The sequence below is a fragment of the Aphelocoma coerulescens genome, chromosome 4A, assembly GCF_041296385.1.
Source record: "Aphelocoma coerulescens isolate FSJ_1873_10779 chromosome 4A, UR_Acoe_1.0, whole genome shotgun sequence".
In the NCBI taxonomy this organism is placed as follows: Eukaryota; Metazoa; Chordata; class Aves; order Passeriformes; family Corvidae; genus Aphelocoma; species Aphelocoma coerulescens.
In genome coordinates, this window is record NC_091018.1 from 13,027,723 (window position 1) to 13,054,919 (window position 27,197).

General features: G+C 46.7%; 1 protein-coding gene across 5 annotated transcripts in view; it reads right to left on the minus strand.

Moving 5' to 3' along the window:
- The window catches only part of LOC138110456 (synaptotagmin-like protein 2), a 34,743-nt gene extending 7,546 nt beyond the window's left edge, over positions 1-27,197 (minus strand). The window contains exons 1-10 of one of the 5 annotated variants that reach the window (XM_069015372.1): positions 27,147-27,197; positions 14,448-14,752; positions 14,174-14,307; positions 11,780-11,931; positions 7,049-7,142; positions 5,876-5,966; positions 5,607-5,700; positions 3,882-5,003; positions 2,416-2,514; positions 463-539 (exon numbers count right to left, since the gene is read on the minus strand). In XM_069015372.1, the coding sequence (XP_068871473.1) occupies positions 463-539; positions 2,416-2,514; positions 3,882-5,003; positions 5,607-5,700; positions 5,876-5,966; positions 7,049-7,142; positions 11,780-11,931; positions 14,174-14,274 (1,830 nt within the window). In that variant the 5' untranslated portion in view covers positions 14,275-14,307; positions 14,448-14,752; positions 27,147-27,197. Of the gene's footprint in view, positions 1-462; positions 540-2,415; positions 2,515-3,881; positions 5,004-5,606; positions 5,701-5,875; positions 5,967-7,048; positions 7,143-11,779; positions 11,932-14,173; positions 14,753-15,084; positions 15,108-16,768; positions 16,825-18,600; positions 18,627-27,146 lie in introns of those variants that run through there. The other 4 variants (XM_069015368.1, XM_069015371.1, XM_069015369.1 and 1 more) reach the window with 4 other exon arrangements.

The following is a 27,197-nucleotide window of genomic DNA, read 5'->3' on the forward strand; positions in this document are numbered from 1 at the left end:
CTGCTCAGAAAATAAGAAGCATCTTTAAGCTCTGCCGAATGAGCACTTTGCAACACTAGAGAGAAAAACCAATTGCTCAGCAGAGTCCCATTAAGCAGAGATCAGGTTAGGAGAGTGGAGGAGAGTGCAGAGAGCCTCCCCAGGGCATCCCCTCCAGGCAGCACTGAACGTCATCATTAACTGCCTCCAAACAGAGCTGCATGCCCCGCCTGGGCTCTGGGAAAGGGCACAGAACAGCGTGGTTTGAGACACAGAGAAACACTTAAACTCCTCCAGGATGGAACAGCTGCTCTGGGTTACTGGGGACTTTTCTCTTAAAGCTTTTCTCATTTATTCATGACAAAACCAAGGCATGCTCTAAAGCAAGTACTGCTGGTGTCCAGGAGAGACATTCTCATGAAACCAACTGCCATTCAGGGGATGCTGTGAATACTATTTCAGCCACTTCTGGCATCAACCCACCTCAGACAGCAGGACAGGAGAGGATCTGCTCAGCTCTTTGACTCTTTCAGGTTCAAGAAATTGAGGTTTATTGTATGCTGCAGGTACAAAAAAAAAGGCATCAAGATAGCTTGTCAAGCAATTATAAATCACACTTTAGTTTAAGGGCACAAGGAAGGATGAAAAGCTTGTGGGAGGCACTGGAGTACTACCTGCTTGCCCTGTCTGTGTCACCTGTCATTGAAGCTGATCCTTCCCAAGACAAAAACTGCTAATTAACATCCTAGAGCTATTTTCGGTGTGTTTTAATTCACTGTGTGGGAGTGTGGATCTCCCTCTAGTGGCTCATCTAATGCCCTTATCAGCACAGGGACGTCGATGTTGCCTGCTTTATGTAGACTGAACTTACACTAAAACCACGAAAATCTACCTCCTTGTCAAAGAAACCAATCATGTTCACATTTTTATCTCACAGCACACTGCCCTGTAAAAAAGAGCACTAAAAATATTTAGACCCACAATTTCACCATTGCATACACCTCTCAAATACTCTGATAGACACAGAGGTGTACAATAGCCACACTATCTAAAAGAAGAAAGTCAGAAACCTTCCTATCAATAGAAAGATGGTTACCAGACTGCTTAAATGTTTAACTAAAACCTATTTTTTGTATCTTTATCTTCTCCCACTAACTCTCTTGAAGATTACTTTCTCCATCCCAGAAGAATTTGTTTTGAAAATATATATGTATATGAACATGCATGTTCATATACACACTTGTTTAGCATGTTAGGCATGATGACACATTCTTTGGTGCTCAAAATGCCCAAGAGCTTCTTGATTTACCACTCATTTGATATTTACTATTCTGTGTCCAAGCTTGAATAAATAAGTGTATCCAGCCCGCTCCACAGACTATTTGCTATATTTGCAAACAAGGAACTGTAACTCTGTAGAGGAGGGTTTCCAAGGATGAGGTTTGGGGCCCTAGATTAAGGGAAGCTGAAATCTTGGTTGTATGTGTGGAGACCATGTCCCTGAACTGCAATGTGGGGCCTGGAGCCTCGAGCCACCGTGCCCTGTGACATGTTGGGCACCACAGGATGGGGCAGAGCTCGGCATGAGGTGCCAGCCAGGGTGGGCACAGGCACAGGGCTGTGCAGTGTGACCTGCCTGCAAGCTGCCTCTGACAGAGCCCCAAAGGGGACTGTCCTCCCTCCCATAACCAGGGGTTGGACTTCAATTATCTCAATCAAAGCCTCTAAGTGGCTTTACCTTTCCTTGGGGCATTGGCTTCCCATGCTTCTCATTTCAGTCCTGGCAGCCTTGGCCTCAACACTTTCTTTTTAAGCAAGCTCTTAGCTGTCTTTTTGGGCTTTCACCCTCTGGGGATTGTCGCTGGCTTTCTTGGGCACAGAGGTTGCTGCTGCCTTCCCTCAGGTGCTTTCCATGGCTGCAGCTTTCTTGGGTTTCTTCAGGTAGGCTGGTGCTTCCTTGGTTGCCTTCTCTTTATCTTCTCTAGGTTTCTCAGGGAGAGACTGTCACCATAAAACATGTCCCAGCTGGCAGCTGGGGACATCAGTCCAGCCACGGGCTCTGCTCTGGGTGAGGGGACAGGCCCCATGAGCAGGAGGCAGTGGCATGACTTGTACCAGGTCTGGCACCTCGGATCAATCCACAGGCTGCCAACACATCCCACAGCCCTCGTGCAGGAACAGGAAAGACGAGCACAAGCTTCTTGCCAACCCTTTGAAGCCCTTGTGTTTTTGCTGAAGTAACAAACCATCAATCTAGCTGCAATTTCCTGGCTCCAAATTCAATTTTAGGCACTATAAACTTTCTAATTTGATGATGAAACAATATGTCATTTTCCTAGCCTGGTACACACACACAAGCATGGTGATGAAAAACTGGCATAATATATTACCTTCAGCAAATGTAAACCAAAAAGAAGAAAGAAAGAGGTTACTCACTCTCTGTGGTTGTGTAAATGTTCACCATGCTCTTTGCAAGATTATTGCTATTTGCTCGGGCCAGTGCCTGAGCAGCAGGAGAATGATCCCCATCTTCCTCTGGAATACACGAAAAGCCAAGTCAACATGGTAAATAAATAAACACGAATGGGCAGTGTGCCAACAAGCCCGTGTGGGTGTGGGCCTCCCTTGGTCACTCTGCTAGAGCACACTGCAGTTACACTGCACAGGGCTGCTTTCCAGCCATCCGGGTGTCTGATGTCTCCCCTGAGAAAAACTCTTCACACTGTGTCAGGAAATGTAAATACTGGATTAACCCAGTCCCCAAGACAGATCAGCTCTTGTGAAGAGCTTCCAGTGAAACACAGCCATCTGCTAATATCATCCTGAAAGGAATGAATTAATAAAGGAAAAAGCCCTGAGAAATATTAGAATGATCTGGTGTATAAATGGTTGGACTTAATGATCTTAGATGTCTTTCACAACCCAAAATATACCATAAAGAAAATATTTGCATTGACCTGAAATGCAGCTCAGGATTTTCATAGGAATGTTATCTGAGCTAGGAAATAAGCCAAGAAATTACATCATTAAAAAATAAAAACCAGATGAGTCTGTGGAAAATCCTCTCAAACAGGTCTTACCCAGGTACATGAGAACAGAAAATTTGGAAAAAGGAGGTAAGATGCTCTCTCTTTGTAGGTCTTTGCTTGGAAGAGAGCAGAGCTGTGGGTGATCAGAGCCCAAATGTAAAGTGAGTTGCAAACAACATTTTCTCATAGTAATAGTCACTACAAGAGCCCATCAAACCTGGAGGAAGAGGCTGCTGAAATGGTGATACTATTGACACCACCATGGTTGAGAACATGGTATCAGGCCCCAGGAAGATCAGACTCCTTGTTCAGTCCGCTTTGCTTAAAGTTTAATATCGAAGTTCACTTGTGCATTCCAAAAAGACTCAAAATGTCATTAAGGCACTGACAGCCAGTGGCTGTAGCAAGGTTCTCTAAGAGCCAGTGTATTTATTAAACACTTTGCCTCACATTTTATTTCTTCTATTTGTGTTAGACTTATCTCTACTACCACAAAGAATTCCTCCAGTCCCACATTTGAAGAAATTCAATCTTGCCAGTGAGTGAAAAGTGAGTTCCTGTGATGTGTTGTAGGTAGTGCAGGGCTGTCTCAAGGTGAGGTGCTTGCAGGTAAAGCAGAGGGGCTGGGAGTGGGGAGGAAAGCAAGAGAACATGGCAGTGTCCCCTTCTACACTCACACTAGGCTACGCTAGATTTGTTTCCAGAGCTGTTTGCGAAATACATGCCACACAAGCTAACTCTGCACAAATTGCAATACAGGATAAAGGGACAGATGAAGAAAACGTGCAAACTGCAGATGGGTTAGGGAAGAAAATAAGCTTAGGGATGGCTCTCTGTTTGGATTTCACAGGGTGAGGTCACAGCCCTCAGTACCTGAGTAAACAGCAGAGTCTGTTCCCTGAACAGCCTCTCTCTCTCCAGATGGCTCACCGGCTGCTGGCTGGTCTGAAGACTCGCACATTTTTTCCTCAGGTAGCTCTCCATTTATTTCCATGTTGTCAAGAGTGCCCAAATCAGATCTTTCCTCTTTTGCATCATCGCCTTCATCATCTGTGAGCACAGGCTCGATCAGTATCTGCACCCTGCTCGCCTGGGACCTCGCAGTGGGCTTGTGCTCTTCTGCCATGACCAGCTCCTCTGCAGGTGTCCCTGGCTCCAACATGTTGCCAGACACATCCTTGGTAGGTGACTCGAGTTTGATGGAAGGCGCCCGCACAGGCAATCTGGATTTCTTGGAGCAGTGCTGCCCCACCTTCTCTTCCTCTGGCGTCAGCAGCTTCCCATTGCTTGCACTCAGCGAGTCATTTCTTGTAACCAGGCCGCCTTTGCTCTTGGCATATGTGGATCTGGGAGTGAGGGAAACTGAGCCCTTCCTTGCAGGAGTGGCACAGCTTGGCTCTTCCTCGCTAGAAGACAACATTACTGTCCTTTTGTAGGGGCTCTTTGTTTTGGTGAAGGCGCCAGGTTTTTCCACAGTGTCCTGGCCTTGCCCAGACTGCACGGAGAGCGAGCGGCACAGCTTGAACTGCCGACCGTCTGCCTCCGCCCTGCCCGGCTCCGCCACCGAGCTCCCCACTGCCACCGAGTCTGCTCCCTTCTCCCAGAAGTTCTTCAAGTTCCTGAAGTGCTCACGGTCGAGGCCGATGTCCTCCTCTTTGCTGCTCATCGAGGAGATCGTGTAGTTCACGCCCTGCTTCCCAGCCCGGCTGCTTTCCCCCTCTGTGGGCAGTGGTCTGGGGCTTGCCAGCGGCTCTTTCTTTGTAAGGCTGTTCTCTGCCGGCCCCACGAGATTCACCAACTGCTCGGATCTGGGGAAGGTTCTGCTTGGTTTCTTCTTAACTGGTATCTTGCTGGGAGCGTAAGTTTCTTCGGGTGGAGTTTTTCGCCTCTCTGTAGGGCCGGTGGCCCCATCAAGAGCTTCTCCTCCAGCTGCAGTGCTGGGCTGAGGCACAGCATCCTCTGAAAGCTTGGTGGGCAATGGAGATACTCCATGACCTACAACAACAACAAATGCTCAGAGCCTGTCCCACTGCATCACATCCAATCTCCCCAGAAGGTCTGGGCTGCAATTTCTCAATGAGAAGCCAGGGGAATTTTCAGAAACCGACAATATATTCCTAATTCTTTTCCATATTCAGACTCTAGAAATCCCTTCCATCTGAGAAAGCCATGAAAATCCCAGTTCTTCTCCCTGCAACAGGGCACAGAAAAAATCCACTGAGCTCTAAACTGTTGCTGCGAGTTGTGGATTTGTTTGCAGGTTCCCTTTCAATTTGACAGCTTCCCTACTGGCTATTTGCTATGTTCCAAAACTACACTATACATTCAGTGCTGGAAAGAGAGGGCAAGTTCTCTTCTGGATTAAAGAGTTGAGAGTCAAGCATTCAGTTTAAAATGTACTGAGAGCCCAGAGAAGTTTCAGTCATCAGATTGCTTTTTGCCTTGTTCCCTGCTGCCCTGGCTGTAATTCATACAAATGTTGGCAGCCCATTCTTACATGCCAAGGTACTCCTTGTTATTTATTTGTACACACGCTGAAAAGCATCTTGTCTCTTGGTGTTTGATGTTGAATAACAAAAACACCAATAGCTCACTTACCTTTCCTAGACAAATGAAAGCCGTTTGTTGCAGTCACAAATGGACTTGTTCCAGAGTCACTCTCTGAGGAAGAGACATCATGTATGCTGGATCCCTGAACAGAAAACAAATCTTATCAGTGTATATATACCGGTAAGACTTGAAAAAATGTATTTTATTTGAGCAGACACACCGGGGCAGGCAGCCTGTGGAGCCTCTGTCAGTAGGTATAGACTGTGTGAACCTCCAAGAAATAACAAAACAAAGTGCAGAGGCTGTGCCTGTACTACCTTGTATGATGCAGACAACTGGACAGGAAGTCTTGGCTTCGGTTTTGGCAAAATTTTCTGCTCTGTGGTTTCAAGAGTAGGTCTACTGGATCTGTGGGAGAGGAGAAATGCCTGAACAAGGAGGTCTGTGGTAATGATGTGCCTGTTTGGGTGCTCAGGCAGTCTTCAACATGACCTCAGTTCTGCTCAGACACAGAACTTGCTCAATAAAAACAATGTGTGTCAACTACTAGATTTATTCAGATTTTCCCCTTCTGGGAAGTGCCAGAAGAGCCCAAGGGCCATGCAGAAGGGAGAGGCATTTCTATGCTATGGCCCAGGAAGGAACAGGCCACACCTGGCCTTAGACTGAATGAGAAAAACAAAGCAAGCTTTTCAGGATTTAACCAACACCCCCCCCACCACTTCCCCAAAAAAACCCTCCTGAATGTTGTGCCAGCAAAGCAGGAGCACCTTAGGCTTGTTGCCTCTGGATCCTTCATTAAACAACACCCACTAATCAGCTGCAAGAGGTTTCCCAGTGTTGTCAAGGCCCATATTTAATATTTAACTGGAGCAACTGCCACCTGTGAGAATGATTCCTCATTCTACTGACAAAAAAGGCAAATGAAATGGGAACAACAATACATGAATATGTGAATTTTAATTGCTTCTCCATAGTCCACGGATACTGAGCGAGATCACTGACTTGCTCATTGGAGTGCTTTTAGTAGATATTTCTGCTCAGTCAGCACAATGTAAAATCCTACCAAGCCTTGATGGAGAGTGCTGAGGACCGGACACAGAGGTTGGCACCAGCAGGAAATGAGCAGTTTCCTCAAACAGTTCATTTTGTTAGTGTTGCTCCATAGCAAAAATTAAACAAATAAAACCATAATTACTTTGAAAAACACACCAGCATATCCTGACATTAGAGACAACTTCCATTTCACTGATCCCTTATCAAATCATGCAGGAAAAAACCTTTGTGGGATAAGCACATTAGCACTTGATTATTAGGGGTGGATTGATATTCTGACAATTCCTGGAAGAAGGACTTAAAAAATATCCTATAGAACTTATTACATATACAGTCTTGGAAACTCAGTTAAAGACCAGAGTTTAATGGGGTGCATTCAATCTTCATTAGAAGTAAGAGCAGCAGCCAGAGCACTGCACACGCAGCAGTGTTACCTTCCCTCTCCTGTATCAGCAACATCCTCAGGAAAGGCAGGACTCGGGACAGCTTTGCTTTCCAGACCCATCTGGATGTGCTTGTTGGCCTCATCTGTAATGCAACAGACAACTGAGAAATGACATTTCATTAAACTTGTAATGCTTGGTGTGTTTTGTTTGGGGAAAGAAGAAGTTTTGCGCAATGAAAATGAGTCACACAATCCCTGGGGGTGTAAGAGGAGAGGGCTGTCAGGGGTTCTGCCCGCTCTCCCCAAGGATGGGGAGGCCCCAAGGCACTTCCACACCCCACAGGTCCAAGAGGCCAAAGCTGCCCAACACCCAACTCATGCCAGGAGCTGTCACATCACTGGAAACCTCCACAGGACGCTGCCACAACTGTCAATAAAGTTAATCCGTTCCAGGATTTAAATTTAGCCATTTCCTGTTTTGACTCAAGTCATCCAATCTTGGCAAACAAAGGAGGAGGCCAATACAGTTAATGAGGAGATCCCTGTTATTTTTACTGGCACAAGGCTCAGCTATATCTTCTAAGCTCCCAAAGACCCCAAAGGAAAAACAATAGAGGACGGTAACCTTTACAGCAGACTGCCAGGGTATAAAATTGCATTAGATATTTTGTTAGCAAACGGGTTTTCTCGCTACTGCAAAACCAAAAGGATTAAACTCTCAAGCAGTGAATAAAAACTAAGCCTAGTCTGGTCAAAAAGATCTGCATCTATTTATTCACATGTAGCTAGGTCTATTTTAAAGAGAAAATCTACCTGTTACAAGAACTGTCACACCATTGTAGGATATATTTCATTAAATATTACAATAGAAAAAGTAGTTCAGAGGATTCAGAAGTAATATTAAATAGCATAGCCTCTCTTGTTATCTGGCTGGAAAACCACATGAGGCCCAAGAGCAGGCCAGTCCTATGGTCAGACAAGACTCCACACAGCCAGCGTGGTGCCACCCAGCATCAGCACAGTCAGCCTGCAAGTCACAGGAGTATCCAAAGGTTCGTTCCCCCTTGCCTGTGCATTCCTATGGAGAAAAATGCTGCATTCCCAATCTTCCTGTCTGCCCACCGCCTGGCCCTGAGGTGCAGGGACACAACAGCAGCCGCTGCTCAGAGCTGTCTGCATTAGGACTGCATGTCTGGCACACACGGGAGGTGGCAGCCGGGTGGCCCCATGGTTTCCACAGCAGCGGGAAGTCAGGGAGTCACTCCTGCTGAAAAACAAGAGTCTGGTTGTGTAGGAAGGAGCCGGTTTTAGAGAGCTTGTTTCTGAGAGAGGGACTGTTCTGCCCATGCAAACGCTGATGCCCACAAAGCATCACTGAACACTGTTTTAGGAGAGTGAACCCGAGGCATGGTTGGTGGCACGTGCAGGCCATGGCACATGCGGGCACAGGAAGGCACACTGAGGAGATTTATTGACACAGTGAGCCACATCCTCCTCTTCTGTCTCACACCGGGGGGGAGGGAGGTGCCAGCAGGTAGCTGTGCTGGAAATAAAGGAACCAAACACAGAGCTCCCACACGTTCCCTTTGCCTGTCATGGTTGTAAAGACCTTGACAACCAAAGACTGCATTCATTTCTCACCCCACTTGCAAAGGCACTGTGTCATACTTGCTCTTCACTGACACTTCCCCTTCAGACAGAGCTCTTCACTCCTGGCTGGCAGAGGCAGCAGGAAGCCTTCCACCCATCCAAATCCCTGCCCTGCAAAATGGCTCAGCCACTGACACAGCTTTGCCTGGCTCCTAACACCACAAACAAATAAGCTATGTTAGTACGTAATAATCCATCAAAACAAGCAATATGCCTTTGCTAACTTTAGGATGAGACAACATAAGAAGCAAATTCCAACAGAAATTAGGAGTGGCCTGACCAGTTTAACTTGTTCATACATATATTTTTATATGTGTATACAAAACTGACAGGCACTCCTGCTAAACACTTTTACTCATTTCCTACCACTCTAACATAAAGATTCTCCATGTCTGGGAAAAGCACAACTAACTGTGCATCAGGGCTCACTTGCCACAGCAGGTGGATAAAATGGTCTCTCTCATAGGTGGTTTTTATCCCTCAAGTATTGCACATAAGCACAAGGAGAAGTTACCATCAAATTCATCCATCTGTGCTGCTCTGCAGGCTGTAGTTTAAATATAGGGTATCTATCTGTTTTATAGATTTGTATTACTGCTCATGACTAGTGTTTTCTACTATAATCAATACCAACTGTGAAAACCCTTAGGGATCCCCACCACCCTCCCTTCTGAAAGCTAAAACCCTCCTCCAGAAAAGATCGCTGGGAATTTTCCTTTGTAAGCACAAATTTCCACCCCTTCTCAGCCTGCCTACCTTGCAAAGGGAATGCCAGCAATTATCTCTGTGGGGCTTTTCCATGCAGGAATTTTCTCATTTAACTCCCTAACACAGACTCAATTCTATAAAGACTTAAATCAGGAGTTATGAACACAGATTTGACTAAATGAACTTTCATCACATTGAAAGCCAACAGAGGTGAATGACTGATCTTTCCAGGGGAAGGAAGAAAGGTGTCAATATGGCAAGCAAAGGCCCTTATCTCATCTAAGGTGAATATATTAGCTGCAGAATCTTGATGCACAGTGATGCAAAATGGCAGAAAGAGGAAGGAATAAAGTCACATGTTATACCTGTGCTTTATCAAAATAAGTCTGAGACTAGAAATAGAGGGGAAAAGGGAAGAAAAAAAGTTGAAAAAGGAATAAAGGCTAAATCTAAACATAACTATTACAGTAATATAATAACATTTGCTCCTTCCTTCTTAAAACAGCATTAGTCAAGTAAGACACATGCAAAGACTATCTTGCATAATGCTGCTAAGGAGATTATTTTATGTGATGACCTGAGACATCATCTCATATGTGCTCATCAGCCCAAAAAGTTAAATCTAAAACCAACAGTACTTCAAATTCTGCTTTCCTGAAGCAGGCAGAGAGCTAAGGGTGCAAGGCAAAGGGAAGACAATCCTATTCACTGCAGGCTGGTAGCTGGGTTGCAGGTGACAGAGTTATTTGCCTGACCTGGGCCCTGGCAGAGAAGCTGCTGAAGCTCTGCCCCTTCATACCAAGAGGGTGCAAGGAAAAATGCACATTCTCAAAAAGAAGAACACGCTCTGCAGAAAAGCCAGGCACCTCTGCCAAGATGGAAAAGGTTTTATATGTTTTAGCATTCTGGAGGTATGATAAAATAGTAAATTTAATGACATCATGAATTCATAATACCAAGGATAAAAGCAACTTCATATGAAATATGATGGGCCAGTTCTGCATGAGAGGCTCCAATGAATCTATGCTAAGTTATGAGAGCTGCCAGGGGTAGGTAAAGAGCAAAAAGAAAATGAGGCTCTCAGTGAAGTCTCTAGTCAGCATTTAGCTTTCAGAATGTGTCTAAGTAACATGGAGCAAGGAGGGCTACCCTAAACCCAAGCAATTCCTGCTACAGACATCCGGGCCAAGGAGGCCCACCAAACAAAGGAGTGATCTATACTGCTGCTCCCCCCCAGCAGGAATGGGAAACTGGGCCCAGGACAGATGGCTGAACTGAACTGCTGGAGATGACATCTGAGTGCTGGACAGATGCCCCTTTGTCAGGGGCAGTAGCCTTCACTGCAGAAGAGCAGAGCCTGGGTATGGGGCCCTTGTGTTACAGACAGCAGCAGACTTTGCTCAGAGCTGCCTGGCAGGGCCAAGGCTTCCTAAGGGCAGCAGCAGCCAGCAGCTCCCCAGCCATGGCTGAGGGTCTGTGACTGCCCACCCTGACAAATCAGGAGGTTGTGTGACACTAGGCTGTGGGGGTAGCTGGCCTGTCCTCACGGTGAGGACTGAATGTGAATCATCCCCAGTTCTGCTTTGCACAGATGTTCAGCACAAAATTCCAGCTCCAGACTGGTTACATTTGGACTCTCAGCACAGTCCTGCTTGTTTCACACAGGGCTGATCTCTTGCCCTGAGCTCACAAATCTGCTTTGATCTGTTTTACACGGCACCATGAAAGTTTATCTGCATGTCAAGCAACATGCAACACATCTGCTTCTAATTAGCACATGGTCCCAGATACAGCCTGGCTGTGGCACACAGCCTGGGTACCATTCAGTCTTGCCCACAAAGCCCTTTTTACTTTGAAAACCACATTTTGCCTTGGAATTATTTCCATGTAAAAAGCTAGGCATGGACCCTCTCAAGTGGGCAAATACCTGCCAGGAGGAGAGAGGCACCATCTCCCTTTGCAGAGATGTGACTGACCCCACCACCCCAGAGACCTGTGAGAGCAGCTGTTCTCAGATCACTTCAGGAATTGGGGCAGGGGGATGTGTTTAACCCACAGATGTCAGTTTGATGCCAGAAACTGTCCTACATCATCCCCTTCTCCTTTTATTTCTGTGGTAAGAAATTATACCAGTGACCTCTAGCAAACAGAAATTTTGGGAAAAAGAAGCTGAAGTAGGGAAAAGGCATTGGCTGCAGATAGCTTTTGCTTTGGTCCTCTGCCACAGTGTAATTTTTTCTTTGTGCCTTGATTTTGATAACAAGGGATGTTTTTCTAGTACTGAAAACATAGCTGAGAATCCCCTTATCACAACACAGGGACTGCTTCTCAACAGACTCCCAGTAAAAGGAGGCTCCCATCCTGGACCAATTTTTTGTGGTCACTCAATTTGTTTTCTTAAGATGCACACTAATATACTTACTTTCTAGTTTGCCCTTTTTCCTTCTAATTGATGCTCGAAGTAGATCTGGCCCCTCCAAGTCTTGCTGAAACCGTTTTGCCTTCACTTCCGAAAACCATTCACCTGTCACAAACTTCTTCTTCTTTTCATCCTTGATGGAGCCTTGTATCCTCCTGGAAGTCAGTAAGAGCATTACACACCAGAAAGATCTCCAAACTTTTGACTTCCCCTGAGCTACCTTTGCAACATGTCCATGGGTTCACCTGTCTGACACTACGAAGGATCCAGAGATTATTCTCTGCAATCACAAGAGCAAAACCAGCCTTAAAACAGCAGCTGATTTATTCTTTATCTGAAATGGCAACAGCACCTTGTAAACACAAGCTTTCACCTCTTCCAAATTTCACAAATCCAAATCAGTCACCTGGCAAGGAGATTTGTCCACTTGCTTGGCTGCCCTGAGGATTAAGGAAGGGGTGGGGCTGTCTTGCACTTCTCCATTTTATTTGTCTATTAATCTCTTTATGAGCAGCAAATCCTTTTGAATCAAAATTGCTGCAAACTACAGACATAAATAATGATATTTAGAGAAGCAACCTGTCCCTGCAGCATTCTCCTTGGACACTGCTCCTCTCCCTGCTCCTCCTGCCATGCCCATTTTGGCATTCGTGGTTAGCTCTCCTTCCTGAGCATGGCTTCTACCACTGTAACTCGCTCAGGCACACCCCGGGCTGGTTTTAGGCATCTAAACCTGTCAGTGCTCTGTTTGCCAGCCCATACTCTAACCCTCCTCACCATGTCTTGCTGAATTAGCTGCCCTTCAGCTGGCACTGCCTCCCACAGCTCACCACAGTTCAGGATCCCTGTGAAACCTGGGAGGCCAGAGGAAGCTCCCGCCTCAGCCAGGTTCTCAGCAGGAAGAGGGGGCAAACCCCCAGATAACCCTGGATCCTTGAGCGGTCACACATGGCTGCCTAAAGGCCAGGAGGGAGCAGGTATGGGACAATTGGGCTCAAGCCTCTGCAGGCCATGCTGGGGGCTCAACAGGAGCACCCCTCTAGGCCAGGGCTGCACCTGCCTCCGTGAGGGTCTCAAGGAGCTGGGCCAGAGGAAATAGATATTTTAATCTTGTTGACACCAGACCAAAGAAATGCCATTGACTTCATTTTTCCCAGCAGACAGGTTGTGTTGGAACCAAACATGTCTTACTGCAGGTAGCCAAACTGACAGCAAGGGGCTCTGGGCAGGACCTAATTCACTCCCAAATCAAAGCCTCCTGTGCAACAGCTTCCAAAGAGAAGTGAAACAAAACCAAAATAATCCAAACACTCTTTTTACCAAACCTCCACTTCAGAGGAAAAATTTACTCCATTTCAGAAACAAACAAACAAACAAAGCCCAAAAGAATTAGAAAACAAACCTTTTTGAAATTGTTTCAATTCAGAGGAGAAAGCATGCAGACACATACACCCCAAGTCCAAGCTTCTGGCTTCCAGTTGTTTCCCCAGCTCTCACCTCCAAGCAGAGGCCAGGGCACACAGGTTCCCAGGAACCTGCAGCAAAGCTTCCTGCTCCCCTTTCAAGCTTTGAGCATCCTTCCTATACAGGGATTACTCTTTTTTTGGCTCAACAGCAAGTCGAAGACTCACATCCTTAGTTGGGGTAAACTGGCACAGTGCCACCCACACTCACTGAGCTACTAATTTCTTGCTGTAGAGAATTCGTTGCCAGATCCCTGAGCCTGGTGCATACTGTCAGCCCAGATGGTCTAATGGCTGGCATTTAAAAAGTGACAGCAGCAACAAGCAATCCTGATCAACCAGACCTGAGCTCCAGGATGGCCAGTGGCAAAGGAGCTGAACTGAGCAAGAATCCCTGGCTCTGGAACGGCTCCCTGCAAACCTCTGGCAGATCATGGAGCCTCTAATCACCCCTCTCTTCATGATAGATGGTGCACACACATCCACCTCAAAGAGCAATGGGGGGACATAAAGCAGAGAAGGGGATGTAAAATCTCATTTTAAAACACACTGTGGCCTTTCTGTGCTACCAAGTGAGTAAAACAAGATAGTGGCTACTCCCCTGCTCAGACCTCTGCCACCAAGAAATCAGCATTTTCCTCCCCAGAACAGGAAAGGGGGGATTGCCCTTGGCATCTCTGAGGGCTGGTGATTAACTCAAAAGGAGAGTCCATTCCTGCAAGGAGGGAACAACAGCAGCGACAGAAGGATGGCTGAGAAAGCAGTGGTACAATGAAAAGATCTATCAGGATCTGAGCAAAAGGGACAGCACTGCTGCAACCTGCACCTCTCCTTGTTCACGCACACACAGACACACACGTGCTCCTCTCTCAAAGAAGTGAAAAAATCTCCCCAAGGGAGGCTCACATCCTGCTGCTATCACACGCTCTCTCACCTGATACGATCCCCATCCTTCTTCTTCAGCTCTGCATCTCTCTGCAGAACCTTCATCAGCTTTTCATACTCCTCTTCAGTCAGGAAGCTCAAGTCCAACATCTTCCCTACAATCTTCTTCAGTTCTTCGGATGGCTGGAGCAAAGACAGAGCAGGCACTAATCCAGCCCAGGCTGCCGCAGTGCCATGGGCAGCCCCTCGCAGCCGCCCTGGTGCTGAGCAAGATGTGGCTGAGGAGAAAGGATTCACCACAGCATGGCTTGGGTGGAACTCGCCTTAGCACCTGCACTTGCGCTTCCAGGCTCTTGGCTGGCACGTCTCTCTGCACTGCATGCCTTCCCCTGCCAGGAAAATTCTCTCAGCGAAATTAGGCTCCTTTGCTTTGCTTTTCTTCAGGCACAGTGGCAGCGATCTGGATGCCAACGTCAATCACAGAGCGAAGCACGGGAAGGAGCGAGCTCCCGCCGCCCGCCGGAGCTGCCTCAAGAGGCACGAACGCTCATCTCACCCACGGCACCCCCAGCACCTCTGGCATGCGCTCTCCTCACAGGGAGTTCTGCTCTGTGGAGTTCAAGCATCCCTGCAGAGAAATAGCACCAAGATGCCTTTTATGATACGCGTGACATATGGTAACCGAGTGTGTACATTGGGGGTTTTTATTTGTTCTCCAGCACAAGTTCCAAAACAAGCTGCCCTACTTCCCTCCCTGTCCTAGAGCTCCTCACATGGTATTAACCTAACCAAGACAATGTTTTATTTTAGCCCTTTCCTACTAACAGGTAAACAGTTGACTCAGCATGCTACAAGCAAAATATGCATATAAATTACCAAATTGCTTGGTTGCTTTTTACCTCCATTCTTCTTATCCTCACTTCTTTCTGCCCTAAATGAGACCAAGGATAGGCAGCCAACCTTTGTAAAGCAATCAGAAAATGACAGAACAGCAACCTGCAAGCATTTCTGCTGCATGTCATGCTATGAAATACCAGGGACTGCTCATCTTCTAATATGTGTGCCCTTTGCTTTATGCTGCACTGATATTTGCTATTCAAACACTACTGGTGCAGATCACTTTGTGTCTCAAAAGACTGCGAAAATGGCCAGAGGCTGCAGGGCGTGGAGGAAAGGTAAATCAAGCGTTGCCTTGCCACTTTATTGCTTTTCCTCTCTCCTGGCCAACTTGAGGGCAGTAAGGCACACCTTCAAGGGAGCAAAAGTTCTGCTCCTGTCCATGTAGGCAGTTTCTAGCTCACTCAATTTTTCCAGTGTTTCCAAACCTTTTAAGTGATTGTGGGTTTCACGACACTTTGCTATTTCTTCCAAAGCCACAGCCTTAGGAGTCAGATCATTAAAAATTAATAAATCCCAGTTTTCATGGCAGACATGATCTGAAGGTCATCAGGCCCATTCCCTAACCCCAAAGCCTGTATCACCCTTACTCTCTAATCTGCCCCTTTGAGGATACCAACCTCAGCCCTTTCAGGCCATCTATTTCAGTGCTTTGCTGTCAGCAAGAAACCTCTTCCTATTGCCTACCCCAGACCTCTCTGATAGGTGTCAGCCCGTCCTAGCTAGCACAGGAATTATCCCTTTGCAGCCACCCTCACCGGACTCGACACCTCGGCCTCCATGTTAGCCAACCACAGCTCCTTCAGATTCCTCAAAGCTGGTATTTTCATCATTTTTGTCACTTCTTTGCCTCTACATGGTGCATCTCTTCCATCAACTGACCCATGCAAAGCTGAGAACCAGAGCTTCAGGTGAAGTTTGCTCATCTGACATAATTTCACAGATTTACCTTATTTTATGGATGATACATATTCACACGTTTGCCTTTTTTGTAATGGTGTAACAACACATTAAAAGAAAGCACAGGCATTTGGCTGTAATATTTACAAAGAAATACCACAGAACATTGCATGAAAAAGCTCATAAAAGGAATGGCATTATCATAAAAGCTCTTATTTTTTTGTAAAAAATTGTTGGAGGAAAGGAAACAACATTTCCTATTTCTTTTAGGCAAGAAGGGCTGTGCTTGTCACACTACAATTATAGCCTTTATCATCTGAGAAATTATCAATACCATTCTAAATAGCTTAAACAAAAACAATAATAAAAAGTCCTGGTGAATCTCTATTGTTTAAAACTACATTTCATCCAGCTTGGTGTGGCTCTTCCATGCTTAGTTTCCATCTACTCTCTCTGGCTCTCAGGCACAATCCTACTTCTACAAAGACATTCACAGAATTTTCTGGGACAGATTTTATTTTTGAAAAGGCATCTAGGGACATATCACAGTATTTGCTTCTCAAGAACTTTTATTTATTTTTAACAAACCCCATGACATGTGGGCTGAAACTACTTCAGAAAATATTTTCAGTGAAGACTCATATTTATTCATCAGTATGGCAGTCAATTCAAAATAAAGGCTACTTCTTGGGAAAAAGGCTACTTGTAAAGAGACTTTTTTTTTCTTTCACATGAGAATGTTTTATCTTACTGAAATAGCTACATTAGAAGGAAAAGGTTAACAGAAACAAAGCAGCCAAGTCCTTCTTTTGTTTTATATAGTTAAAAATCAAACCACTTGATGCACCTGCTGTGGGAAAGTGAGCTGGTCCAGAAGACCGCTCCACCGGCGGTGGAGGTTTTGCTGAAGTGTCAAGTGCTGCAAAGCTGTTGACCCAGACCTGCAGGAATAAACAAGGCTGGGAAATGATCTCCATCTGCATCTCCATGGCCACGGGGCTGTCCCTGCTGCAGCTGAGCCTGGGCAGCCTCTGATGGGCACCCCATGTGTGTCTTGGGCAGTGCAAAGGCTCGAAAGAACCCCACCATGAACCACTCAGGTGCAGAGCATTAAGGGAGAGTGCTAATTGTTTACATGGGTCTGCAAGCACAAGAGATTAAGGATAAGAATGACCTGACAGGTACAGAATGTTATGAGGCAGGCACAGTGCTCTGTGCCCAGCCATCACCCATTCCACTGATTGCTTAATCCACACTCCTGCAGCAGCACCACACAGCTTGGATTTGCTCTGTTAGATTACACATAATCCTCTCCTCTCTCAAAGCCTTGCTAATGGACAGTTTGGACACCACAGGGGTGGTGTGGTACAAACACCTAAATCAGCAGATCCATAGGAAAGCCAGGGCCCCATGGGTCTCACACAGATAGAAACACTTTCTGTGTGTCCTGCCCAGCCCTGGCCTTGCCACCTCTGCAAACAGCTGGGAAGGGAAACACAAAAGCCATGCAGCTTTGTAGGGCAATGGTGGGAGACATTGCACAGTGCTGGGGCAGATTTTACCCCAGACTGGGACCTCTTCAGGCATGCACTTTATTTAGCTTACTGGTGTTGTAAACTGGTTTTGGACAAACTGACAAGCACAAAGAAACCTGCACTCTCCTTCCCTCCCACCAGTGGGAGACCCCTCCTAGCTCAGGACTGCTCTCTGGTGACAAGAGCAAAATGGAGAGTCATAAAAAAGTGAATTGTGTCTGCACAGTCAGCTTCTGCCCAAGGCCTGTGTCCCACCATGCAGAACAAACCTGGGCTGCCCTCAGATTCTGCACCACCACAACACCCCAAAGCAGGGGGAGCCCTGCTGGGTCCTGCCACTGTCACAACACAGCAGATGGGTAAAATGGATTATCATGGCTACAGGAAAGACCATAAATCTGAACAGAGGAGTACACTGGATGTCCAAAGGACCTTGTCTCCTGTAACTGCTCTTCTGGGGAAGAGAACATCACAAAGATCAACTCACATGCCCAGCCACGTTGACAAATGCTGGGTGTGGAATGGGTGTGGAGACAATCAGCAGCAGAACCCATCGTGTCAAAACTGGCCACATCTCCTGCTGCGATAGCTTTTGATTTCTTGTGGCCACCTCCCCAAAAAGAAGCCAATGCTTCAGTCTCCAGAAAAGATCTGTGATGGTGTACTACACTGCTGTGCAGCTTGTCAAACACAGAGCCCAGGCATGGATGGAGAAGTGCGGCCTGCCCCAGCATGGGTGCATCTCATCCCCCAACAGACTGTCAGTGTCCAATGTAAAAATACAGGGAAGGCCAGACACAGCTGGACTGAAGGTCCCTGTAAGGCACTGGTTTATCTTCAACAAGGGCTAACAGGACATGGCCAGAGCTGTCCTGCGCCCTGGCTTCCTGCAAGGTACCAGGCAGGGATGCCCTGAAACAGGAGCACTGTCCCTGCATTTCACAGCTTTTCCAATTACCTTCTGAACTCACGTTAATTTTAAGCATTTGCAATATCCTCAAAAGCCCCACAGTCCCACAGCTTCACTACACTTTAAACACAAGAGTACCTGCCCTTGATCTGTTTTCACCTGCCACTTGCTTGTTTCATTTGATATCCTCAAGGATTTTATTAGAAAACCCAGTAAGGATCACTCTGCACTGACCTGCTCCATATTGTGCATTTTGCAGACCTGTGTCACAGCCATGGCTTCTCTTTCCAGACAAAGGGAGTTTGTTGTTTGCTCATTCCAGGTGTTACTCAGGGAGCTTTGCTCATTCCTCACACCCTTCTCAGCCCTGGATCTAGATTACTACAGAACTGCTTAGCAGTGTTCAGGTGCAAAAAGGCTCTTCCCAACAGCTGCAGCCCTCAGAATATTCACCTGGGGGGCTGGTTTTGCAGTGCCAGGAGAGCTGGTGTAAGCTGTGCCCAGCTGCAGCTCTGCAGCCAGGAGGGAGACAGGCAATGCCAGCCTTCACACAGGGCACAGGAAATGGCTCTGCCAAGCCCCTAGAGAGTGGAGAGCTCTGATCACCTGCAGAAAGCCAAGAAGGTTACTAATAAAAGTAGTGGAGAAGGCTGTTGTTCCGGAAGCTGTTTGGGTTTTTTGAAGTAACTCTCTTTCAAATAGTTTCACCAGGTGAAAATTAAAAGCTTGCTTGGCCTAGCAGGTGTGAAACATCCCCTTTTGGAAAGGCAGATGCTGAAGGGGCTGACACCTTCTTTGTGCTTCATTTTCATTTTATTTCTGGGAGGTTTAACTGAGCTCCAGCTCAAAACAGAACTATGTTAATGCTCTGCATAACTAACTCAATCCCACACTGCTCAGATGCCCAGCACCAGCTTAGTGCTCTTGCTGACACCTGTCTACAGACACAAATTATCTGTAGGCCATCTGCAGGGCACTCCAGTCTTGGTTCTGATCTCTCAGCATGCACCTTTCCTTCAAAATGGTGCACATCTTCCTCAGCACTGGGATGTGCACAGATTAACAATATACACCATGGGCCAAGCAGATTTCATTGACTAGACACTGAGTGGCATGTAAAGGGGGAGGAGGAATTTAGGAACTGTAACCTGACAAACTGGTAGTCAGGACCCCCTTCCATCACCTAGGTAAGCATAGGACCATCTAGACCCACCTCACCCTTTAGATCTGGAGCTGCACATAGGTCCATGTCACAAAGATATGAAAACCTCCTAACACAAAATATAACAAAACCTGGAACAGATAATACTGATCTCACAAGACTATTCATAGCCCAATGAAAATAGCAGCTAGCTGAAAAGGCTGCTGTCCTTACCTCTTTGTCACACATCATGTCACAATGTAAGGAAATAACCTCCTTTTACTTTACAATGTATGGACACTTCCCAGTACCTTCATTAGTCAAGACAGCCCTCATAGGGCAGGTCAAAATCAAGAGTAGCACTGTATTAAGAATGATGGATGTGGTCCTGGCACCCACAGTCATACTGCAGTTCCCAGTATCTGCTGTAGTTAACAGCACCAGAAAGGTGTAGAGTCCATGATCAGCCCTGTGCCCCTCTCTGTCTCACGCTGGAAAGTCCAGCCCCATTCTTCCTCCCATCTGATCTCTTCTCCAGTCAGTGAAATATGCAGAGGCATTGCCATCATTATTTTACAGGCAAACCACTGACAGGCATTATAATGCTCATTGTCATAATACTATGATGTTTAATGGATGCCCTCTGCCAGGAGAGTAAAAATAAAAAGCGAACTGTATGATGGTCTTTCTCTTTGGGAGGAATGGGCTGAAAACCAGCATAAAACCTCTTGTCCATGGGGCTGGGCTGTGTCTCCCTGCCTGGAGTCTGGTGCTGCAGTCGCAGAGGGAGAGGTGTGGTCCCAGTTTGTGCCCAGTTTTTGTGCCCAGTGTTGGCTGCAGCCGGCGCTGGCCACGGTCACCACGGTCACTGGAGGCTGTGAGCGATGGGGCAGCTGCAGCAGGAGGGGGCCAGGTGTGAGTCCCACTTAGACCTGTGGCAGCTCAGCTGATCCAAGTGCTCCCTTTTACACACAGACAAGCCCTCAAGGTGCAAAAATACAGATGGGAACAGTATTGCACAAGCTTACAAACACTGCTCTTAAAGAATGAAATCACTGGCAAGTAGGACAATGCTCCTAAGGCAGCCAAGGGCTGTCCCACTGGGAAGGCAAATGGCTGAACAGCAGACACCCCTACCCAGGTCTATTCTGCCTGTGGCCACACTCACACCACTAACCCTCTTTCCCCCTCTCTGTGCTCACATCTCTCCTCTCACTGGAATGAAATAAATATATAAAATACCTGCCTTTTGTTTAGTTGTTGAAGCTCCACAGCATCACGTGAGCTCTTCCAAGGTGCATTATTTTCTCATAATTTGCAATAAACACTTGCAGCTCTGAACTGTCTACTCCTCTGCTGACTAAGAACAGCTGTGAACTACAAGAGCAGAGAATATATTTAATTGCTTTCTGAAAAGCTATTCCACTAAAAATGCTGTCACTGCACTGACTGCAATGATATTTTGTCTGATGTGTCACAGAGAAATGAGAGAAAGAGGCCTACTGCTCCTACCTAAAAACCTCCTAAGCAGCTAAGTCACAGAAGTGGCCTTCAGATGAGAGACAGCTGATAAGATAAAGAATAACTGCAAACAAAGTAGGTAATTGTGGTCTCCCAGAGCAGTCCACATCTAAACACATCTGTTACCATCACACAGGAAATGTCAAGGCCAAATTCTGGTGATGCCAGGCATAAATGCCAGAATTACTCAAGCTCAACTGCTCACAGACTTTATACATATTTTTCTCTATTCAGTGAGAGCCATACATGAGACAGTGTGCCATTCCCACCTCAGACAGAACGACGAACAGCTCATGTTGCTGATAACCCCCACTGAAGGCAGCTTTGGCAGGCCCCGAGGGGCAGCTAGAAGAGAGCAGCTCTGACCTAGAGATGGCTCTCCACTCCAGTGTGCATCCCAGAACAAAAAACTACTGCTCAGTTCATTCTAAGCACAGCCCTGGGTGGTTTCTCTCAGATCAAGGCATTGTTTCACATCACACTTTCCAATAATGTCCAGCATGATGGAAAATCTCTGCTGTTCTACTAAAATCTCTTCCCTCCCCCTCCCCTTGGGCAGCTTTAGTGAAGGATGTCCATTGATCAAGAATGGCTCTGAGATGGCACAGAGGAATTGCAGGAATTCATCAGAGCAAGCAGGTCTCTAGCCCAGCCCCTCGAGAGCAGCCAGGAGAAGATATTTGAGAACAACAATACAACACAAAGCCAAAAAAATGAGCAAACTCCCCTATTCAGTGCACGTGGGGAATGCATAACTGAGGAAATGCTCCACTGACCACATCAGAAGTGGGTGAATTCTGCTTATTTGCACTCAGCCTCAGAAATACCTTGGCTTCCAAAGAACATCCCAGACCCAGGACATTACAAAAGGTTCAGTTAAGGATGCATAAGGATTTTTCCTCCCCTGTACATTTCCACCCAATGCAATGTAACCACCACATGAATAATTATCTCCACTGAACTCTACTCATCTCCTTCTAACATGGAACTGCATGGGTGGAATTTGCATTACACACAATTTACTTCCTTTTAGCCATTTTTAATTAAATGAACCATCCGACGGTTACCACCTAGGGTAAACAAAAGACTGAGCTTCTCAATCTTAATCATTATTTCCTAGAGCCAACATTGCCAAAATAAAAACACCCATCAGAGGAGAAGTGTGACTCAGACTCCTTAAGGTTGACAAGTTCTTTTAGTAGTAATAAACTGATAATCCAATGCTATAGTCTAAATATTTGAGAGTTCTGTTTATTTCATAGGTGGGAACTATTTGCAGAGTTTGCAGGATGTAGTTCATTGTATTTCTGCAGATTGCCAGAACACAAATAAACAAGCATAGCCACCTGGGACACCAAGAAATCCCCTAATATCCCAGCGAAGAGCAATGGCTGCATCTCCAGAGAGGATGCCAGTATTTCAGGGGCTTTGCTCTGCCATCCTGGCGCACCTGCTCTGCCTCCGTTCATTCCCAGCACAGGCATTCCACTCCCGAGAGCTTCGGTGGAAGCAAGAGGGAAGAGCTCCCACACCTCCACTAAATGCACTTGGCTTTGGGGTAGGGGCTGGAGCTTGTGCTGAGGTTTGCTCTAAATCTGCACTTATGTCCTCAAAAGAATTAGTTCTAAAAGAATTTGCATTCCCCATGTATTGTTTTGTAACAAGCCTTCACCCCCACAGCGTAGCTGTGAGCCAGTTCAGGGCTTCTCATGGACATCGTGCTGCGCTTCTGCTGCACCACCACTTCCATCAGAGAAACATCCTGGTGTCCAGGCTTCCTTCTCAGCCAAGGGAGAACAGACATGTTGTCTCAGCTTTAAAGAACTCAGCTGTCCTGCTAGCAGGGTTTCTAGATGCCACATGGTATGATGGGTACTCCTAAAAGCATCTTCTCAGCTGTTATACTTGAAAAGGCAACAATAAATAAATATATGGTATCTAAAACTGAGCGATTAACAGCTTAAAGCTAGAACACTGCAAGTATTTAGATTAATCACCCCTCTGTCCCCCTTTGTCTCTCACTCATCCTCAGAACCCAGATATTTTCAATATGAAAAATGGGAGGTGGAAGGTAAGTTTTGGCTGAGTTCAAACAAAGAAACTGCAGAAATGGAAGATGAAGAAAAAAGCAACCACCCATGAGAACTTCTGGCTTTTATTTTTGACCCAGAAAAAGATTTGCTGACCTCAGCTGTGTTTCCTTCCAAACATAATTTCTCCATGTTTGCCTGCAGTGGTGACATGTCTTAAATTGCTTTGCTGACCCTGCTTGCTATGCCCCAATAATTGTGAGCTTGCAACACCTATCCTGGTCAGGAGCCCTCCAGATCAGAAGCCATTTTATTTAAAAAAACACAATGTTAAAACCACCTCGTTTTGTAACATGGTGGAGAAGTTAAAAATATGCGGAGCCCAACTCCTTTGTACTCCTTGCCTGCTGAGCTCAATGGCATGAGGCACAGCGTGGTAATAAATCCCAAGGGAAAACAGTGCTGTTTGTTTAGGAAACTTTGCATACTGAGGGATCCTTCCTTCTGGTCACTGATTATTTTTAAGCCTCAGCCACGCCTGGATGATTCTGAAATACCTTCATTCTAGTTCTGAGTTAACTGTAAAACAGCAGAATGCATCTCATCATTCTTTGAGATATCTGGAAGGTATAATTCCCTCCGACATCTGGGAACAGGGGTTGTGGAAACACTCTAAGAAGTAATCTCCTGATCTGTAGTTTCTAGTTATTGATGCCAAAACAAAAAGGAGCTACATCCAGAGGCTGGGGTTAGCCCCCACATTATGGAAGAGCAGAAAAATGATGCTCAAGTCCATGTCTGATCTGGGATCCACACCTTTTTTCTCTTCTAATTCCCAAGCACGTGCTGAGGCCTGGACTGGTCTGTGCTGGGCCTGGTTCTAGTACAGAAATGCACTACATTAACATTTTAACTAAAGCTGTTTTACTTTGTCACCCTGACATACAGTGAAAGGAAGTTCCAGGGGGAATAAGCCCATTGCTGAAGCTGCCACATCACCTGCTTTCCATCACTTGCTTTCCATGAGAAAACAAATTCATACATGGCAATATTTTTTTAAAAACTGGCCACTTTCCTTCCAGAAACAATGCAGTTTCCAATACAAACACAGACTCAGTCATTAATTCACCTACTACTGCAGCCATGTATATGCTCTAGGAGCTGGATGACCCGAATGGGACAGGAGGTCCTGGCAGCACTTGCTACTCACAAGAAGGAAAAAGGCACCTGCTTCCACTGTCTGTCCCCTGCAGTGCTCAGAGTAGGTGAAAGATTTCAGTCTGTCCAGTGAAGGATGACATCCAACACCTACAGCCATGAGGAGGCTAATACTACCAGAGATGGATAGTCTCAATTCACAAGGAAATTAAGTAAATCAGATGCTACAGTAATTTCAACACAAAGCCACAGTTCTCATACTATGCTCTCTCTGCTGGAGAAAGTTGCAGTAGGTTAATTAGCTACAGGCACAGCTATAAACAGCTGTGCTTAAACTAGCACAAATCTGCATGTGGACATGGCCTGTCATTTAGTTTAGCTTAGCATAAAAGTTCAAGCAAACTCAAATGAGAAACCCACACACAGATTGCACTGATTTAATTAAATAACTAAAAATAAAATCAGTATCAGATGATCATCTGGTACCACTTCCTTGCACAGACAAGGTGTTCCTTCCATCTGTGCAGCTACATGAACACTTAGCAAATCTTGAAGGAAGGTGGGGAAAACAGAATTTTTGGATAAAAATAACAAAGTCACCTGAACTGTTGAGCATTGTAGTTTTACTTCTAGGTACTTAAGCTGAAAAAGATTGGGAGCTTTTATATGAGCAGTGACAACTCTCATTCTGCCCAGACATAACTGCATGATGATGCTGTAGTGTAAAATGCACGTTATGCTGCAGAGGGTAGGATGCCTGCCCAGGGACACTCCACACTGGTGACTCTGCTCTGCAGTGTCAGCCCTGTGAGCTGCACATCTGCAAGAAGGCAACAGCTTGGGCTGTACCTCCTGAAGTGATGGAGGCTCAGCCAAGCAGCCACCCAGAGCAGTTCCCAGCATAATCCTCCCTGGGTGAATTTCTAATCCCATCTGGTTTGGCCCTCCAAGACCAACTGCACCATTAGGTTTAACTTGCAAAAAAAGTAACTTGGTTTTGAATTAAGTGTCACTAACAAACCCTTATTTTTCTCAGGCTCTGATGCCTGCTGACACCCGAGGACAGCCTTGTACTCCTTTCAACTTTGTTGCAAACATTGCTTATTGCTTTGTTTTTCTCCCCCCACACACTCCCCTGCTACATCTCTGAATGCAGATAACAATATTGATTTAAATGGAATCAAAGTGAGCCTGATGTACAATGAACACTTTGTCCATGTTGTGCCATACTGTGGCAAGGGCTGCCCCTTTCCCAGGGACGGAGGCCCATTAAAGGGACATGATTTATGAGTTCAGGAGGAAAAAAACAAGTTTGCGCTTCAATTACAGAATTGTGCAGGAGAGCAGAAACTTGGGTCACCACATGGAGTTTCTCAGATGTTCTGCCAAAGGTGGAACGGGAAGGGAGGTAAAGGAGATGGGTTCAGCCCTCAGAACCAACTAACCCCTGCCTGCTGACACCCTCACAGAGGTTTCACAGGGGCAGGTCAGTAGATTTCCACCGTCCGGGCCATGCCCTGTGCTATGCCCCGGGGGCAGAGATGCAGAGGTCCAGAATGGTCTATAGCATCACTGGAGAGAATAAGCTCCACTGCAAACTATTTTATGTGAAAATTACTCACTGCCAAAGCAATCCAAGAAAGGCAGAAGAACCAAATAGGTCATAGGCCATAGGTTACCATGGCTTATACAACAGCACTGATCACACTGGAGAGATGGCTGCAAAGGGAGCAGAAATTAATAAATGCTGGTTTTATTGCCATGCCAAGCATTTACAACAATGAAGCATGAACAAGGAAGTAAATAAAACCAGGATGGAGAAGGGAGACTAGGAAAATACAGACAAAACAGCAGAAGTCACAGGAAAATGACACATCATGTTCGAGGTTTTTTACAAATAATTTAGAATACAAAGTGGGGAAGCAATAAGAAAAAGTACATTATAAATCATCAAAAGTACCCCTTATTTTCTAGGACTTTCCTTTTCTCAAAAGTTTTTTATGTCAGATTTCCTCTACAGAGAAAGTTGTGGATGCCCCATCCCTGGAAGTGTTCAAGGCCAGGTTGGACAGGGCTTTGAGAAACCTGGTCTAGTGTAAGGTTCCCATAGCAGGGGGTTGGAATTAGATGATCTTTAGGGTCCCTTCCAACCCAAATTATTCTGATTCTATGATCTCTCTCCTCTGAAAACTGGCAGCTGCCTCACAAACTTAATTTTAATAGATGGGACAAAAAACACTCTGCCACTGTGCAAGAGGATTTGATAACGCAATTCATCAACGCAAGGTAAGATACACTTTTATTTAAACAGTCCAAAGTCCCGGCCAGACCCACGGGAGTGATGCCCCATGTCAAAGCAGGGCCCCGCCAGCCCGGTCTGCGGAACCAGCCCCGAGCCGTCACCTACAGGGCTGCGAACGGCACGGGCACCTCCGTGCCCTCGGCCCCGCCGGACTGCACTGTGGCTGTGCCTGGCGCTGTCCCGACCCCGAGCGCTGCCGCGGAGCACACGGGCACCGACAGCCCGCGTCCCCACCGGCACTGCCGCCCCCGCCACGGGCGCCGAGGCTGTCCCCGTGTCCTGCCCGCCGTCCTGCCCGGCAGCTGCTCCGTGCAGCTTTCCGACCCCACACTCCGTGCCCAGCGCACGGAGCCCTCGCGGGCAGACCCTGCCCGGACGGGAGGTCCCGGACCCCTCCGGGGACCCGCGGGTGCGGCCCGGGGGCGGGGGGCAGGGGGGAGCGCGACCTCCGCCCGGCCGGCGAGCGAGGTCCGGCAGGCACCGGTGTGTCCGGTCCGGGGGCTGAACCCGGCACACGGAGTGGACACGGAGCGCTCGTACCGAGACCGGCCCGGGGCTGCGCTCCCGCCCCCCCCCCCCCCCGCTCACCGGGGCTGTGCCCGGCACGGCGGAACCCCACAGCCCTTACCTGCCCTCGGCGGCGCGGGGCGGGAGCGGGGCTATCCCGGGGCGGGGCGGG